This window comes from Fonsecaea monophora (genome assembly GCF_001642475.1).
Source record: "Fonsecaea monophora strain CBS 269.37 chromosome Unknown Scaff69, whole genome shotgun sequence".
NCBI lineage: Eukaryota > Fungi > Ascomycota > Eurotiomycetes > Chaetothyriales > Herpotrichiellaceae > Fonsecaea > Fonsecaea monophora.
Window position 1 is genome coordinate 82949 of NW_019174000.1, and position 17969 is coordinate 100917.

Sequence of the window (17969 nt, forward strand, 5' to 3'; positions counted from 1 at the left end):
GCCCAACTCATGGCATGCATCATTTCTACGTACTCGCACTTGGTCAATGTACCTAGTATTGCATGTAAGTATCGAGGCATATATCAATTCTGTCGAGACACAGTCAGCCGTCGGAAGTTGAAACCCCAAACCGCCACATCTCACCTTCTGTTTTATCATGACTAAACGAATTGCATTCAAAGTCCATGGTAAAGTGCAGGGCGTCGCCTTTCGGTAAGTTTCTGTGGTGTCGCAGGATTGATCATGCATCACGTCTGATTTCTAGGCAGTGACTTTACCCAGAGGAAAGCCTCGAGCTATGGCCTCACAGGCTTCGTTTTGAATACCTCTGATGGAAAGGTCGGGCTTTCTCCATACATTCATCAATAAACAGTTTGCATCAGACCACCCGCTGACATACCTCTCCACCTCTAGGTAGCCGGAGAAGCGCAGGGTGATGAGGAAGCACTAAAGAAACTGAAGGCGGATCTGGACACTGGACCTAGAACTGCTCACGTTGTCAAACTCGAAATCAAAGATATTGGTGTCAAAGAGGGAGAGAATTCATTCGAAGTCTCAGTATGAAAAATCGACAAAAGAAAACTCCAACGGGCTTTATTGAACACACATCTACAACACGAGGATACAAATACAATCGGAAGTTTGTAGGAAAGGGACTGATATCATCATTGGAGATTTTTGAGGATAGCCTCTTTCGTAGTTGCGACACTTGGCTCCTATCAGACTGCATATCCGGATTTCCCAAGCGAGGTCCCCGGCCAAGGATGTGAGAATAGAAATCTGAGCAAATAAGGGATTCATGCTGAACCACCAAATCGGTCATATATACCTACTTGGGGAGCATGAGTAATTGAGCGAATCCATCCGAGAAATATTCAGCCTCGACACTCAACCTAGAAAGTTGCCGGTTTCTCCCGACGTTGTACTGTTGTGTGGCTCATAGAGACCTCGAGGTCATTTTTCCCAGCCTGATGGGCTCAGCCTTCCAGGGTCCCGATCTTTGCCGTTCTTTTGCGAGTCAGCTGTACCTGTCGATCTCCGTGTAGTTACCGAAAATGCTAGATTTCTCGGGATTCAGGACCACGATGGCAAAATGGTGGTTTTGCGGCCAAGCCTCAATTAAATTGAGTAGTCAGCGGCCTCACATTGAGCTGGGGAACGCTATTTTACACGCAAGGAACTGTATGAGGTTCATGGGCGCTTCTAGACTTGGAAAGTATCTCTTGCCAGGGCAGGGAAAGTGAAATGGGATATTGATGCAAGGGCCACCGCTATGTTCATGGTGGTTAGCTTGCGTGAGTCAGCAGCTTTGGGAAGGTGCAGGTGGAGGAGCCTGGGCGCAGGCGGGTCGCGCATTCTAACCACAAACATGAAAGATCCCACGGCCATCGAAGTTTCATTCCTCTCCACCTCATCCCGGATACGAGTTCGAACCGTGTTGCTCCTCCACTTGTTCCAGTTCTTTTGGTAATCTGCTCAGCAGCGCACATGTGCAACACTGCATCTTAGAATTCGCAAATGCCCTTGGATGCCTAAAGCGTGCTCCGAAATTGGCGCATGTGGCGCATGATGCCTAACCTTTGACATACCTTCTCCTCGCTCCTCACTTGGGGTGGACCAGTTCGGATGCTGATACAGAACTATAAAACATAAACCATCTATTGGCATTGTCTGCGGGGGCTTTACCACTTCTCAATGAATTGACCAACTCTTTCATGACTCCAGGAGACTTGAACCAGAACAAACCTTTCCATTCCTTCCTTTGATTAACACAGATCCCCCCTCCACTATGACCTCGTCGAAAGCTCTCTTTACGCCTACCCTTACGGCAAACTTGTCAAGTGCAGCCAGGAAAGGCTTATTCTCATCGACTGCCACCGCTGCGGGTCTGAGGACCAGCTGTGCAGCCATCAGACCATTCGATGCGCAGTCAAAACGGAACTTCTCCATCTCACGCAAAGCACAGCTCGAATTCTTTCCACCATCCAAGAACCTCCCTCACATCAAATTGACGTACGGTCCGGCGGCCCTACATCGCGACCCCTTGTACTGACTATTTGCAGTCCTCCACCATGGCCTCATCCAGTTGCAACAGAAGAACAACTCAAAAAGATCGAGATTGCTCACAGAGATGTGCGAGGTGCCTCGGACTGGGTTGCATATAACACGGTACGCTTCCTACGATGGGGCACCGATCTTGTCACTGGTTACCGCCACGATCCCAACAAACCCTACGTAATGAGCGAGAGGAAATGGCTCGTCCGTTTTATTTTCCTTGAGACTGTGGCTGGTGTACCAGGAATGGTGGCAGGGATGCTCCGCCATCTACGCAGTCTACGGGCCATGAAAAGAGACAATGGATGGTGAGGATGACTGCATCTGATTCTGGCCGTGGCCATAGCTGACAGAAATCTTCTTAGGATTGAGACCATGCTTGAAGACGCATACAACGAGCGGATGCACCTCCTGACATTCCTGAAAATGGCCGAACCTGGAATGTTTATGAAATTGATGATTCTCGGTGCCCAGGGTGTCTTCTGCAACGCCTTCTTCGTCGCATACCTTCTGTCTCCAAAGACATGCCACCGCTTTGTGGGTTATCTAGAAGAGGAGGCGACTAAGACATACACCTATGCCATTGAAGATCTTGAGAGTGGCAAACTGCCAGGCTGGCAGAAGCTCGAGGCTCCGGAAATTGCCGTCAAGTACTGGAACATGCCGGAAGGGAAGAGGACGATGAAAGATCTCCTCTACTACGTCCGGGCTGACGAGGCAAAGCACCGAGAGATCCATCACACTTTGGGCAACCTCAACCAGGCCGAAGATCCCAACCCGTTTGCCTCCGAGTACAAAGATCCTTCCAAACCGCATCCTGGCAGAGGCATTGAGCACATCAAGTCGAAAGGCTGGGAGCGAGAAGAAGTGATCTGAGCGGGTAATGTGTATTATGCACTGGGGCGCAGGAGGACAATACCCGGGGTTTGCACAAGAGTTCAGTGCATTACAAATAATGACATTCCCGGCGTCTCTTGCGGCATGTCTTGGTATGGTGTTGCAGGTGCTATTGGGGGCAAATGATTGTCATGGTTTGACTGAAACTTGATGCAGGTCAGTCTAGAATCCGACTGTCGTGCAAACATCGATAGATAGTAGGTGGCCCCTCGTTTTTCAGGCTACATTGGGACCCGGGAGGGTATTTAAAAGGGCACCATTCCCCATTCCAAATACATGAATAAAACCGATTTCTCGCATCCACGTTGCTGCTGCGCTTTTGTCCGGGTTATTGTTTATATCCACGCGATAGGGACCCCCCATATCTATTATTATTGTGCGCGTACTCCGTAGGCTGTTCAACGACTGCCTGATGTCAGAGTGCATTTTTCAGGTACAAGCAGCTCAATCCTAGTGGCCCGTCACGCCTGTCAGCCCATTTTTTAAGCTCCGCAAGCGCGCCCTGGGAGGGTCTGCGTTCCCTAAGCCTGGTTCGTCGCCTTCACTCGTTGGTTTAATCTTACCCAAACAAATCCCGGGGCGTGCACTGCCAACAAACTTCCTAACAGCCCAACCTCGTCCCATCGGCTCACCGTCGCCCTTTACCTTAAGAACCCAACCTGCCAACATCGCCGGCGTACTAACTGGCGCTCGAACCACGTTTCACAACATCTGTGCACACAGTTTTCTATGCTAACAGCATCTGGTCAGCCAATTCCTGAACACGCTAAGCTGCAGGTTGTTCGTCGACCGTGATCCTTACGCATGACCTACACTGCAACTGCAGCTACACCCTCTCCCCGGGTCCCCTGGCCGCAAACCTGGAGCAACTGATCGGGCTGGACAGTCAGCGCTCGCTGGCTGTTATGACCTCTGCTTTCCGCCGCCCGTCCATGGTGGAAACCCCAAGCGATGTCGACCTACATCAACTCCTTGTTCCCTCTTCGTCGAACGATGTCTCTTCCCAACACCAGGCCAATTCCGCGTCCTCCGAACCCAGCAGTGATGCTGGCTCCTTCGTGATTCCAGACAGTCTCTCCAGAAGCAACTCCGTCTTCTCCTTTTCGAGGGCCTCCTTCAGCAGCCAGATCGCGAGCCTGACCTCAATTAACATCCCGCAAGCCGAGTCCCTCGCTGCCACCGTCAGCTCCCTTCCGACCGCCCGCAAGGCCGTAAGAGCGATATCGACTGCGGCAGAGCAAATACAATCATGGATCAAGAAAGCCTTGAAGGTTTTGGAAAATCTCGATGCGGAGGACGATGTGGAATGGGCCGCGGCCGCCGGAAGGCTAGGCCTGGACGACACAGACAAAACTATAACCAAGTTCGAGTCGTTGATCAACATGTATGTTCTATCAATAGAAGAACTGCAATCACGTCCTGATATCGGCGACGCAAATCCTGAAGATCTCCAAGCTGTGGTCGAACAGATGGAATCGGTTCTAGGCGGCTGGGATGACGTTCGGAAAGACCTGAAAAAGGTGCATGAACAGGTGGAGCTGGCCATGGAATGGGAAGAGTTGTGGGCGAAAGTCCTTGGAGATGTGGGCGCAGAGATGGACGCACTGAGCGCTATGGTCTTTGAGATGGAGGAGAAGAGGCATACCGCCTATCAAACACAGACTCACGTCGATTCAAGCCAAAATATCGATTTGAACGAACTCGAGAGCTTCATCGATGAGCCGGCCCAGAAACGGACGACCCCAAACTCGCGGTTCAGCATTCCTTCATTTGAGTCGTCCCCTCTTGGATCACCCATCATCGAAAACCCACAGGACGACTCAAACTTGCTAGCCCTTTTTGCAAGGATGCAGCCCCTCAGGGCTTCGTTGGATTTCTTGCCTATGCGGATGTCCATGTTCCAGTCTCGAGCGGAAAAGATCTTCCCCATTGCTTGCAGAGAGCTTGATGATAAACGCGCACGATTAGAGAGAAATTGGACCGAGTTGTCAAAGGAGGCAGATACCCTTCGGAGAGAGCTTAGCGAAGATCGTTGGGTGATTGTGTTCCGCAACGCTGGCCGACAAGCTCAGAAAATGTGCGATTCAGTCGAGCGAAGTATCCTGAAGGTCCAGGAAGCCATCCACGAAAATTTCCAAGCAACGAACCCCTCCGCTCTGGCCAAGAGGATCGAGAGTTTCGAGGCGAAGAAGGTCCACTACAGCCCGGCTATCCAACGGGTGCTTGGAATTATCCAAAAAGGCCTCAAGGACCGCTTGACGGTAAACGGGGAGATCCTCCGCTTGCACAAGGATTTATCATCTAGAATGCGGGATCTTACAGACACGATGGATGACCTTGACAGCCTCCTGGAGCCCGTCACCTCACGGCAGAACTCGAAACTGCGAGAATCAATCTCGAGCATCGTCTCGGCAGATCGCTCGTTCACCAGCACCACTTTTGCAGGCACTCCGGGTAGTTCTCCTCCCTCGTCGGTTGATCTTCCCCCACAAAGACACGAAAAGCCTACGTCGAAATACGGTCTGAATGGGTACACGAAACAACGCACTCCATCGACCAGCAGGCCGCCTCCTCCTGTTTCAAGCAACAAACGAATGTCGATGCTGCCCCAGACGCGGCGACCCACCACGCCAATGTCCCATTCGAGCAGCAGTGCACTTCGACGTGGAACCTCCCCTATGCCGGGTCCTCCATCTGTATACCGTCAAGGCGTCTACACTCCTCCGGTGGTGCCTGCACCGCGACCGGAACCAACACCTCTTTCTAACAAACCCCGATGGTCAGCTGTTGTGAAGTCGTACGATAGCACGATAGCGCCGTCGTATCGATCTTCATCCACCACAACACCGTTAACCTCGAGAAGGTATACTCCGCGATCAATCTCTTCCAATACTGCTCTGCCACTGCGGAGCCCTCTCAGTCGCGAAGCATCCGCATCACCGTCCACACTGCACCCTCTTGCGAAGAGAGACAGCCAACAGTTCAGGTCTTTCGCTGAGCGCGTCGCGGACCCTTTGCCAGCGAGAACTAGCAGTTTGTTAGACCCCGTACCGTATCACAAGACCAGGAATTCGAGTGCTCCAGCGCCGGGAACCATCAGATCACCGTCTTCACTCGTGGTCACCAATCCAAACAAGGCTCAAATGAGCGGAGGTGCGCACCAGCGTCCACCTTCATCTCTTAGTAGGAGCTACGGCTCCTCACATGTCCCATTGCGATCAACATCTCACAATCCTCGACTTGATAACAGGCTGGAAGGCAGTCCTAGGAAGAACGAAGACGGTTCGGAGGAGAATGACAGAGCTAGTGAGAACGACGAGGACCAAACCACGGAACCGAGTTCGAGTCCTCTGTCGAAGCGCACGATTACCAGACCCAGCAGCGTTATGGCGATGAGTGGGAAAGCGAAACGGATGTCGTTATTACCGGTACCAGTTGGAAGTGGCCGACAGAGTTCATTGGGGTCGAGGATTTCTTGAGACACAGCAGCCTCCTACAGCGGGCCTGAAGAAGCTGCTCCCACGATCGTTTCTTTGGCATATCGAGAGAGGCGAGCACAATTAGTGCTATCAAATTTTTTCTTGTGTGTTTTGACAGCGTTCCAAGCGTGTGTACTTTCTCCAAGTCTTTTCCTTACCGAACCAGGCAAAATTATCTTTGCCCGATACCGATACCATAGCCCAGAATGCTACATAGCCATGCCCGAGAATATTTTGGATCCCGTTTAACTGCCAGAAGCTGCTTCCCTTTAATTTTCTCGTAGAGGGGCGTCTCTACTTTTTGGATTACAGGGAGCATGTTCGTTGATTTTGATTTTTTTTTTCTTGGTTGTAGACTTGTCCAAATATCAAGAAACCAAGATGGAGCCCGAGATATCGATACACCGGGATACATGACCCGTGTCTTGTAAAGTGTTGCACATGGGATATGGACAGGCATATGGACAGGCATATGGACATGGCGATTGACCCCCGTCGTGCGATGAGGTGGATGGGTTGTATTGTCAGATTCTTCCATGTGGATAGATATGTAGACAGATACATAGGATGGCGTGGATGGATAGATGGATAGGTAGAGAGGTGTCCAGAGTGTAAATATCCTGTCTATGAGCGACCCAATCGACATGTATGGATTGATCTAAATGGTCTATATCTCCCCTTCCTTCTCGCATTGTGTACCCAATGTGTGTGAGTATGCCCAGCGCGCCATGTCCTATATCTGCGCGGCGTTCAGGTCCCCACACTACCTACGTAGTACGTAGGCACTACTCGGTATATACCGAGTAATGAGAGCCTCTCTAAGAAAGTGAGGGCCGCACTTCTAACAAAGAATCAATAACCCAGCCCGTAACCCTTGACGCGGGAGAAGTAGAACGGCTTGTCGTTCCTCAGGTGGAACTCGGCCCAATCGTTGGTGAGCACGTTGTAGCTCCAGAAGCCCTTCCACACCAGCTTGTTGTTCTTGGTGGTGTGGCGCGAGCGGGCGGATCCCGCGGATTTTAGAGAGAGGTGCATCGTGTACATGTACCGGGGGCCGGCGCCTTCGGTCTCGATATGCAGATCGCCTGGGGACATGGTTGGCGTGGGGTTGGATGATGGGATTCTTGCGTGGTCGTGACTGTGGTTCGGGTTGGTGGTGGTGGTGGTGGTGGTGGTGGTGGTGTTGTTGGATTCTGAAATGTCAAGACTTGGGTGGCATAGGCGCCAGCGGCCACGGAGAGCGTGTTTCATGACGTCTCGCGCCGATGGAGGTGGTGCTGCTGCAGTGCTGGTTCCGCCGCCACCCGTTGCGATGCTGGAGGAGCCGGATTCTCTCAGCAGGGCGGGTGCAGAGGAGGTGAAGTTCAGGGGATGTGCGGCCTCCTTTTTTCCCGAACGGACAAAGGTCAGGTTCTCCGGTGTCAGGTGGTGAACCACTTCGATGGGCTCGTTGGTTGTGAGAAGAGATATGCAGGTCCCGTCACGGAAAAAACGCAGATACCTGTAATATGTCACGATGTGCACCGGGTTGGTCCACGTGCTCGCCGTAACAGAAGCAGCACCCGGCCTAGTGTAGTTGACGGTAGAGATGTATACACCCGTAAAGCGAATGCGGGGATAGTTGTGGAAAACCTCGCGCCAGATAGTGTCCTTAGGGAATGGGAGGTCCGTCACTCGTACGGGGCCCGGCAAGTCTTCATCTGCCAGGTCTTCATCCAGAGCACGGAAGGTGATTTCACGACCTTGTAAATCGGTGTTGAAGTCGTAACGCTGCCCGGCGAGGCCGAATTCGGCGCCCATGGCCACACGTTTCCAAATAGCGTTGTCGCTTAGGACATGATATGCCAACTTCTTGCAGACCAGAGACAGTCGAACATAAATGGCCGGATCGCGAACTGCTATGTGTTGGAGCAACTCCAGCAATACCTCCGCGGGAAGCCTCTTGATAACGCAAGGGGGAGGACGATCTCCCTCAATAATGGGCGGTGCACCTTCGATCTGAGCGTGTGCAAAGGAGTCGATCAATTGAGAAAAAGTTATATTAGACGGGTCGGGTTCTTTGAGGGAGTGGTGGGCGGTTGAGGGGACTGTGACAGGGGCGTTGGAGGGATTGGGGTTGGACACTTTTGACTTGGTTGTCTGAGGGAAGTGTTTGTTCTTGTATGACTGATCGACCTTTGAATCGAGCTTGTACGCTTTGCGGTAGTGGGAGAGACTATCTCCCAAGTTCCCCTGACTCTCCTTTTCGACAGCGCGTTCGAAATGTTCCAACGCACTGATGGGTTCTTTCTTGGAAGAGGCATTCGTGGTAAAATCGTCATCGTCCACATTATGGATTTTCAGTGTCTCCATGCGCTGGTGGATCGTGGCTGAGCTGCTACCGCCAGCCTGATCGGCATCGCTATAGTGGTCAGAGTCGTCCTGTTTGATATCTGCCGCGGGATGGCGAGTCGGAGGTTTGTTGACGGGTCTCTCGGGTCGGCCATCACTAGTCCTTCTGTGTTTGTGTTGTGCTGATGACAGAGGCTTCTTTTCTGGTTTTCTAGCCCGAGCACTGACTTCTTCCTTCCACTGTTGGCGGAACTGTTCAAGTTCCGCGGCCTGCTCAGCCATGATGCCTTCCCTTACGTATTGACTCAGCGGGGTCGTAGACGGTCTCGCTAGGTGGAAGGATCACCCTGAGTTTTCCCCACTTGTTCGATATCGAGACACGGGGTTGGAACGGGCCGAATAGATGTCGCCAATATCTATTCGAGTCGTACAGATGGTGGGGAGTCAATCAACCAGGTATGCCAAAGGAATGAGTGGCGTTTGGCGAAGGGCATGAAGTACGCGAGGTACGTACCTACAGTAGTACTGCTTATCTAATCCCCGTGTTATCGCCGACACTAGCCCGAGTGGTCGGCTTGCTTTCCCGTTTGGAGGTGGCCGATAACGGCCGAGCAATGCTCGGTCTTTTCTCCTCTGACGATCTTTTTGTCTTTTTGGCCGCAGGTCAATTTCTCATCCATGCACCAGCCAAAAAGTCTCCATGTCATAATTGCCTCCTCACGCCCTACAACCTCATATCTTCTCCTGGGATAGATGTACCAGCATTGAAGTTGATCTCGCAGGACCACGGCTCTATTCTGAACCAGTCTTCACTCTTCCAGGCTCCCCCGGCTTGAATGTCCTACTCATTCACTGCGGAGCCTGCGCAGTCGCTTGACGAGCATCCCCTCTCCCAACACGCGCTTGGTCACGATGCCCAACAACCATTACAAGCTGAGGGACAACGGCATGACAGAGTTCTGCTCTCGCAACAGAATACTGGCAACATGTCAGGCTCTAGTACCATCGAGATAACCACCGCCCAACGCATGATCTCCGCCACTTGGGGGAGTATCTTGACCTCGCTGCTGGGTATGTCATGATCTCACCATGATATACGACCAAACCTTACTGACTCTTCCACAGTGACACCGCTCGACGTCGTGCGAGTACGATTACAATCCCAGCAACCTCCTTCCCCCTCGAATCTCTCCCGATTTCCCGCCTACTCGACGAACTTCAAACACCTCCCGCCCGACCTGGGTGTCAACTCATGTTGTCGAGACGTGTTTTTTGTTGGAAATAATGGTCAGTTCTGCCTCGCAGGAAATGGCTCCGCGCAGGGGTCATCAGCAATCGCTGCTGAATGTGCCGTTGAAGAAACCCAACGAAGGACTTTCACTTCGACCCTTGACGGCTTGAAGAAGATTGCCAGGAACGAAGGCTATTCGACATTATGGCGGGGGCTTTCTCCAACACTGGTCATGGCGATTCCTGCCAACGTCATTTATTTCACAGGCTACGACTGGCTCCGTTACCATCACAACAGTCCGATAAGAAAGATCTCCTCTGATACCTACGCTCCTCTCGTTGCTGGTTCCATTGCACGGGTAGCAGCTGCTATTTCGGTTTCGCCCATCGAAATGTTCCGAACTCGAATGCAAGCGACATCTGGAATCGACACGGGTGTATTTAAAGAAACTTTACTAGGGCTGCACCGCATGACCCAGACACAGGGATACACATCGCTATGGCGTGGGTTGACACTGACCATGTGGCGGGATGTGCCCTTTTCCGGCATCTACTGGTGGGGATACGAAGCGATCCGCAATAAGTTGACCGATGCTCGCCAAGTGGCCAAAGGCCATGATCTCGATCCTGCCCGCTCCATGACCAGCGGACGATCAGCTCAAGCTGACGAAAACCACACAACTACCTTTGTCGACAGTTTCGTTGCAGGTGCGGCTTCTGGCGCTGTTGCTGCTTTTGTCACCACACCATTCGATGTGGGTAAGACTCGTCAACAAGTTTATCACCATGCTGGAGACGACGCCCCCTCCGTGGTGGCAGCACGAGAGGCCGCCAAAGCCGGAAAACATATCCCAGAAGAGCTCTCGATACCACGCTTTCTTTACCATATTTGGACCGAGGAAGGCATCAGTGGGCTTTTCAGGGGTTGGGCCGCTCGATGTTTGAAAGTCGCGCCAGCATGCGCAATCATGATTAGCAGCTATGAAGTCGGCAAGAAGTGGGCGAAGACGGTGAACGAAAAGAAGGAGGAGAGGAAGGCTATGTCTTGACTTTTTGGAGGTCTGGTGAACTCCCATCTCAAGAAGGAAAACGGCGAATGGTTTCTGGGACGACTACGAGTTGATTCGATGACTTGTACCAACATCAACAGGCCTGTTTTTGCGTCTAATGTACAGCACTAGTTAGGCGTTGGTGGACTTTTGAGCTAGAGTGTTATTGACTCCTCCCTCAGGGAAAGGGAATTACAAGGCTGAAGCTGTTTAAATCTTTTTGTCCGTTCCATTCCCCCTTTTCTATCTATCGTTGGCGGCCTCCTAGAGCTTGTAAGTGTGGATAAGGAGCCTTGTTAACACCAAGAATTCCCCAAGCAGGGTATCTCCAGTTACAGTGTTTCGGCTTTGTCGGCAAACCAGAGTTCGAAGTACTCGAGATTCCTCACATTACCTCTACTATCACTCTCCCACTGGACGCCACTATCATATGAGCAGGTCGACACGGACCGAATAGCCTCAGTCAACTCTACCAGACTCATTCATCCACGTAGTCATCCATCCCCCCTGGAAAAGCGCTTGCCCTTGCGCTATTATAACTGGGAAATCAGCGCGGTCTGAGCCGCCGTCGAGGCCGCGACTTTCACGCCGCCCAAAGCCAGGTCCTGCGCGACATACTTCCGCACGAGGGCGTCGCGCTCCTGCTTCTTCCGCCGGGCGTAGTCCCGGTCGTTGAGCGGACAGCGCGGGTCGAGGTCCGGTCCCGCGCAGGTGTGCGGCATCGCGGGGTCGGGACACCGGTGCTGCCGGAGCAGCTGGCGCGGCTGGTTCAGCGGGCACTTCGGGTCGACGCACGTGCAGGGGTGGCTTGTTCCGTCGTCGCCGCATACGTGGGTCGTGGACGCGATCGGGCATCTCTTCCGGTAGCACGGGTGCGATGGCGGGATGTGGTGGTGGTGCTCGTCCCCGTATGTCCGGAGGCGCATATGTGCGTGCGGGTGGTGTTCGGGCTCATTTTCAGGCGGAGGCTCAGGCTGGCCGGGGTCTTGCGGGTCGGTAGGCGGCTCATTGGGATCTTGTGGCTGGTTCGGGTTTGACGGTTGATTGGGTTGTGATGGTTGGTTAGGGTTCGAGGATGGGTTCGACGGTTGGTTGGGATAGGACGGCTGGTTCGGTGGGTTGCCATTCTGGTACGGAGGGAGGTCGTTCTGAAAAGGAGGCTGACAGGGCGGGTTGGCATTGTGCCAAGGTGGGCCACAGTGGTTCAGCTTGGCCGGTGGGTTCGAGAACTGCGACGGCGTATCGTAATTGTCGTCGCTGGGGACGTCTGAACAGGAGTGTTCATCCCAGTCGCGGTCGTGATTATCAGTGGTCCTCGGCGGGTTAGGTGGCTGACCATGCGTTGGTGGTAGGGCCGGCGGGAAGCTGAACCATGGTATGCGAGACGGATTGTGCCCCGGTATCTCTCGCGATGTTGTCTGTGTAGGGTGCTTCGGATCTTGCGGGCAATCTGACGGATGGTCATGAAGAGGGTGGCGTTTCCCGTGCCTCTTGTAGCAGTATTTGTGGAGCAGATAGGCGATCACGCCCAAGATGACCAGTCCAACCACGCTGCCAACAGAACTCTCGACGATTTGGGGGGTGTTGTTGTGCTTCGGTTCGTCGTCGCCGATAACGCCGACTGTGCAGTTCTCGGGAGGCAGGTTCGACGTCACCCCGACGACGAAGATGGAGTTCTTGTCGGCCCTGTCTGCCGTGACCTTGACGTCGATCGTGCCGGTACTGGGAGCGACGACGGAGAATCCACTGGAATAGTAACTGGAGTAGTAGTCCGCTTCGCCTTTGGCCAGAGTCTTGCTCCCAGACACGATTTGAACCGCTAGGGTGCCGGCATCGACGCTTTGGACATTGAACGTCAGCTGCTCCTTGGATCTTGCGCTGTACGACATGGTCTGCGTCTCAGAGCCTGAGATGAAGTGTGATGCATCGAGACCAGCCAGTAAAGTGGTCGTGTCTCCGTCCGGGTTGTCGTTCCTCGTAAGACCATTGACAATGATGCCGTCGATAAAAGCCTTTGAGGCATTATAGTTCTGTATGGTAAAATATCTTCCCCCGGAGTTCATGATCGCAGCAAGGACGTCGGTGTCCTGTAGGCTAGAAGATGAGTCTAGAAATCCGAATGCCACTCTGATACCGAGGCCGCTAGCACGGTTAATCTGACCCACGAGATCCGAGGTGCTATAGTCCTGAGAGAACAGTCAGCAATACAGCAATAACATTTGAAGAGGTCGTGGTGGTCAAGATGTTTGTAGGAAGTAGATAAAAAAAGGGGTTGCTGAGAAAGCAAGCCAAAATAAGGACAGGTCAATATCAATATCTACATACCTCTCCGTCCGTGAAGACTAGGATTCCACTTCGACCAGAGGTGTCTCCCGTATTGACAGCGGTGAGTTGCTTAATGGCCATTTGAACACCACCTGCAATATAGGTGCCGCCATCTGCGCCGATCCCTGCAAGCGAGCTTGCAGCTGCACCGGGGTCTCCAAGAGGGTAGTCTAGATAGGCTTCATCGTCAAAGTTGATGATGGTGACTTTGTCTTGTTTCTGGGTGCTGGTTACCTCGTCCTTGGAAATAAGCCAGTCGAGAACCATTTTTGCAGCGCTGAGTCGATATAGGTAAGGATCTGATAGTTCCATAGAACCAGAGCTGTCAATCACCAGGGCGACCTTGCGATCGCCATTGTTTGAATTGGCTCGCAGGTTGGTACAGACCGGTGCCGAATCTCGTGGAAGGAGATAAGCATCGGCAATGCTCGCGAAAAGAACGACACATGGCAGAACCAGAAAGAAGGGATACATCTTGACAAGGACGATGGTGTTGCCCCGGGTTGGCTGTCTCGACCAAAGTCAACGAGGGTCGCGCCGACTCTATATGGTCGAGGAGATTGCCTTTCGTCTGGTCAGCAGCCGAGATTCTGGCTGGAAGAGACGAAAAGACCCCATCTGCTGGCTGGCTCTGTAGATGGCCATTTGCGTCGAGGCAACTTCCACACGAGGGAGTGGTAGTATACGAGGTGCACTTGGCAGGAAACATGCGGTAGGGGATGAGATTGACTGATTGGGAAGAGAAGCAGAGTCTCGACCAACGGTTGGTCAGGGGCTGCTTGATCACGGGTGCAAGGTAACAGACGTAATGCGCATTTTCAGACGCTGTGGCTGGGACTGTGACAAACTATTGAGCTGTTGAAAGCGGCGTTCGTATGGTGACCCTGATTTCTCGTGTTGTCTGCGAAGTCACTCTCGATTCAGACGCGACTGGTCGAATAAAAGGAGGTAGGACTGTTGTAGAATCCAGCCTTGCTGTCAATGACCCCTCGAGTCCTCGTATCGTGGGGGCCAGGTCTGTTAAAGAGAGTTGCAACTCTCCCTGTGGCGTTTCTAGACCATCTTCAGCTCTTTCCATGACGGTGTATATCCATGTGTTCTCGGTAGCTTCACTGAAGCTAGTCAAACCACATGAGACTCAGCCTTATAACGGTCTTGGCTGCGATCTCCCGCTCTGTATATGCTTGGTTCCACAGCTCGATTCTTTCCCCCAATAGCTCATGGACATCAGGGGTAGACATGGGAGTGGGCACATGGGCATGGGTATCCCTCGCTACTAAGCATGGGACTCACCATGTAGGACTTTGACACATTGGTAGCCGCCGAAACTACACATCTCAAAGCTGGCCAACAGGCTGGCCCTGTGGAAATTGGACAAGGCAGAGTTTCGCTTGGCGAGGACAGTTGAGTGTTTGTGAGGCTGAGAGATGCACCCAGAATCCAGGTTGCTTGATGTGGACGGGAGCGCCTCAAGCCTTGACAAGGGCCTTGGCACGCGCCAAGACATCGACCGGAATGGGCATGGAGGGGCCCCTTCAACCCCTTATTCCGACATCGAGAGTCACTATTGGCCCTGTTAGACTTCATCCCTCGTATCTATCTCAGGAGACTATACGTTCCAAATATATCGGCAACCTGGCCTGCCATCCAGGATGTGTGCCTTGAATGTTCGTATTTCTGCAGCCCTTTGGCGGTGGCAATTTCCCATTCTGCTGTACGAAAGATTTCTCTTGTGTAAGTACCATGTTTGTCAAGAACCAGGGTATTTCCTGCTGCTGCATAAATAGGAGCGCTTCCTGTTTGAATATCCATTGTGACTCAACCCATCCCGTTCCTTGTTCACAGAGATTTCAAGTCGCTCGTTGATTCTACTTCCATATCGTCCACGTACCGTTCTAGCCAAGTCACCATCCTCTGCTCTGAACCTATCCGGGACTTCTATATACTTATCAAGGCATCATGTCTTCCGGAGAGGGGTACTCTGTTGTGCCTGTGCAGCGCATCTTCTTTCCTTTCAGGATTGTCCAGATGATCTTGACCGTTATCGTGTTTGGGATTGCCTGCTATCACCTTTCTCTAGCACCGAACTATGATGTGAGATACCCGGCTTGACTCTACAAGTTTTTACCTGACACTTGTAAGGCTGGCGGCATTAGCCTTTTCACAGGTCTCGCCAGCATCATCTTTCTGATCTACTGGTTCGTGGCCAACAGCCCAGGCAACACCCATCTTTACAATTACTGGGCTATTTTTGCTGTCGAGCTCTTCGTCCTCATCTTTTGGCTCTGTACCTTTGCCCTCACAGCCGACAAGGTCGCCCTACTTGTCCAGGCTACAAGCTACACTTCAAGCTACGACGGCGTCGACTATTCCGGCGGTGGGAGTGATGGTAGCGGTTCGGTCTGCTACGCCGGAGTCTGCGTCAACTACAAGAGAGACCTCCATGACAAACGTGGGCTTGTCAAACGATCGACTGATCCCCTCTCTGCGACCATGTATGTCGCCCTTGCGCTTTCAGTCATCAACTTGTGAGTATTAGGGCCCTTCGTTCGTCAGTGTCCCTGCCTAATAGAATGCAGCATCCTGTTTGGCGTCACCTTCGTCCTATATACGATCAACTTGTTCCGTCACCGGGCTGCTCTCTCCAGTCTCAAAGGCAACAACATCGCCATGAACAATGGTCATGGATCGGCTAGCCGAATGGAGAAGGGAGTGGTCGTCAATGGACACCAGTGAAAAGAGAGTTTTGGTGTCGAGCTCAACCCTGAGATACCGTCATGGTCATTAAGAGAGAGTCAGGACATTTTTCTGTGATGTGGTCATCTATATCTGTGTTTATGAAGGGGTTGTCATGTTAAGAGGCCTATATGAATGAATCAGGACAGGTTATGTACGTACGGGATGACAGACATAAACCAACGAACGTGGTCTCATTATCATAGAGACGAAGGAATCTAAAAGCGGCGCGACCCAACCTGGAAACGCCAAGGCTGACTCAACGCGCTCCAGCACCAATGCCGCCCTAGTCAATAGGCCAGCCAAGTGTCCATTGTCGACCAGATTACATTCTTGATATGACTTTCGACATGCAAGAATGGGCGTTATACGGACTATAGGTATTGTAGTGCTCAGCATCTCGTTCGTTGTCTTCGTTGCTCTCTTTGGTCGACTACCCGTCTTCAGGTAAGCGGGATTTTCCCCTCCCCTGAAGATCCTTCAGCCTCAACTTCTTACATGTTCTCTGCAGGAGGACACCTGTTGCTTTTCTCCATCGACTACTATGGCGGCATATTCCGAATGCTGTCATCAGCGTCGATGAACGGCTTACCGGACGCCGTCTAACGCGTAGTCTCGCGAAGGCGGGCAATTATCTCATGAATGAGAAACATCCTATTGTTCTTGTATGTTCAAGGATCAGGTGTTGAACAGGCGAGAAACCGGACACTTGCTCACCAACGCATCTAGATCTTCTTTGTCCTCTTACAACTCATCGGCGAAGTTCTCTTCATTCCAGCAGCATGGAGCCGTCTTTCGACCAAGCAAATAGCAGTGCTGCCACCTCTGATTGTTGCTCCTTTGGTGTTTCTGTACCTTTCTGCCACCACGTCCTCGAACATCACTGCTGAGAACCACCGGGCGGCAATGTTGGCTTATCCCTATGACTTTGCTCTCTTCCACCCGGGCTACTTCTGCTCCACCTGCCGATTTGCAAAACCTGCAAGGTCTAAGCACTGCTCTCTGTGTAAGGCTTGCATTCAGAAACAGGACCACCACTGCATCTGGATCAACAACTGCGTGGGAAGGAACAATTACCTGTGGTTCAATCTTCTCCTTGTCAGCATAGCTGTACTACTATTCTATGGGTCACATCTTGGTTACGCCTTGCTTGACCGAAGACTTCAGGACCAACTGGTGCCGCCGGCGCTGACAAAGGCCAGTTTCACGGCCAAGCGGTGGAGCACCCGGATGACCTGGAACGAGTATGCCCACGCCTGGGCCTGGGCTATTGCCATGGAATGGCAGATCGGGGCCGTCATGATGCTAGCTATGATGTGTATCCCTTTGGCGTTAGGGTTTCTAGCCTACCACATCTATCTCATCTGGGCGGGGATGACTACGAACGAGAGCTCCAAATGGAGTGACTGGAAAGAAGACATTGCGGATAAGGTAGTCTTTCGGGCGGAGATGACCAGGCTCAGAGAGACGTATCCACCTTTACCCGAGGACGTTGAACCACTTGATAAGGACGTGAAATGGCCAGAAGGCGTGCGGGCGAAGTGGTGGCTCGTGAGGACGAGAGATGGCAAACCACCGACGAGGAAACCCCCAAGAAAGAGTGTAAATGGTGCCAGTGTCGGGAGGCCTGAAGCGGCAGAAGGTAAACAGGGTGAGGAAGAGGTGCCGGACGAGCGGTGGGAACTTGTTTCTTCGATCGCAGAGGTCGAGAACCTGTATGACCTGGGTTTCTGGGACAATTTGTGGGATGGGCTGTTCAATCGCGGGTGAGGCTATCTGATTTGCAGCACGAAGAGATGATCTTGCGGCGTCGATGTCCTTGTGGTGGGAGTTACAGCGGATGTACAGTATATATCATATGCGCTCG

At 52.3% G+C, this 17969-nt stretch overlaps 7 protein-coding genes across 7 annotated transcripts; 5 read left to right on the plus strand and 2 right to left on the minus strand.

Moving 5' to 3' along the window:
- Positions 1–1789: 1789 nt before the first annotated feature.
- On the plus strand, positions 1790–2931 carry AYO21_08196 (hypothetical protein; the record flags this gene model as incomplete). The annotated part of the gene is made up of 3 exons (XM_022658144.1): positions 1790–2013; positions 2064–2363; positions 2421–2931. The coding sequence occupies 3 exons, from the start codon at positions 1790–1792 to the stop codon at positions 2929–2931; spliced, it is 1035 nt and encodes a 344-aa protein (XP_022509540.1).
- A 926-nt stretch (positions 2932–3857) lies between these two features.
- Positions 3858–6431, plus strand: AYO21_08197 (hypothetical protein; the record flags this gene model as incomplete). The annotated part of the gene is made up of 1 exon (XM_022658145.1): positions 3858–6431. The coding sequence occupies one exon, from the start codon at positions 3858–3860 to the stop codon at positions 6429–6431; it is 2574 nt and encodes an 857-aa protein (XP_022509541.1).
- Positions 6432–7283: 852 nt separating this feature from the next.
- AYO21_08198 (hypothetical protein) lies at positions 7284–9044 on the minus strand (the record flags this gene model as incomplete). The annotated part of the gene is made up of 1 exon (XM_022658146.1): positions 7284–9044. The coding sequence occupies one exon, from the start codon at positions 9042–9044 to the stop codon at positions 7284–7286; it is 1761 nt and encodes a 586-aa protein (XP_022509542.1).
- Positions 9045–9598: 554 nt separating this feature from the next.
- Positions 9599–11041, plus strand: AYO21_08199 (hypothetical protein; the record flags this gene model as incomplete). Its single annotated transcript, XM_022658147.1, has 2 exons — positions 9599–9833; positions 9888–11041. The coding sequence occupies 2 exons, from the start codon at positions 9599–9601 to the stop codon at positions 11039–11041; spliced, it is 1389 nt and encodes a 462-aa protein (XP_022509543.1).
- Positions 11042–11574: 533 nt separating this feature from the next.
- On the minus strand, positions 11575–13840 carry AYO21_08200 (hypothetical protein; the record flags this gene model as incomplete). The annotated part of the gene is made up of 2 exons (XM_022658148.1): positions 11575–13227; positions 13367–13840. The coding sequence occupies 2 exons, from the start codon at positions 13838–13840 to the stop codon at positions 11575–11577; spliced, it is 2127 nt and encodes a 708-aa protein (XP_022509544.1).
- A 1485-nt stretch (positions 13841–15325) lies between these two features.
- On the plus strand, positions 15326–16102 carry AYO21_08201 (hypothetical protein; the record flags this gene model as incomplete). Its single annotated transcript, XM_022658149.1, has 3 exons — positions 15326–15460; positions 15509–15894; positions 15946–16102. The coding sequence occupies 3 exons, from the start codon at positions 15326–15328 to the stop codon at positions 16100–16102; spliced, it is 678 nt and encodes a 225-aa protein (XP_022509545.1).
- A 358-nt stretch (positions 16103–16460) lies between these two features.
- AYO21_08202 (hypothetical protein) lies at positions 16461–17872 on the plus strand (the record flags this gene model as incomplete). The annotated part of the gene is made up of 3 exons (XM_022658150.1): positions 16461–16549; positions 16614–16767; positions 16832–17872. The coding sequence occupies 3 exons, from the start codon at positions 16461–16463 to the stop codon at positions 17870–17872; spliced, it is 1284 nt and encodes a 427-aa protein (XP_022509546.1).
- Between the last annotated feature and the right edge of the window lie 97 nt (positions 17873–17969).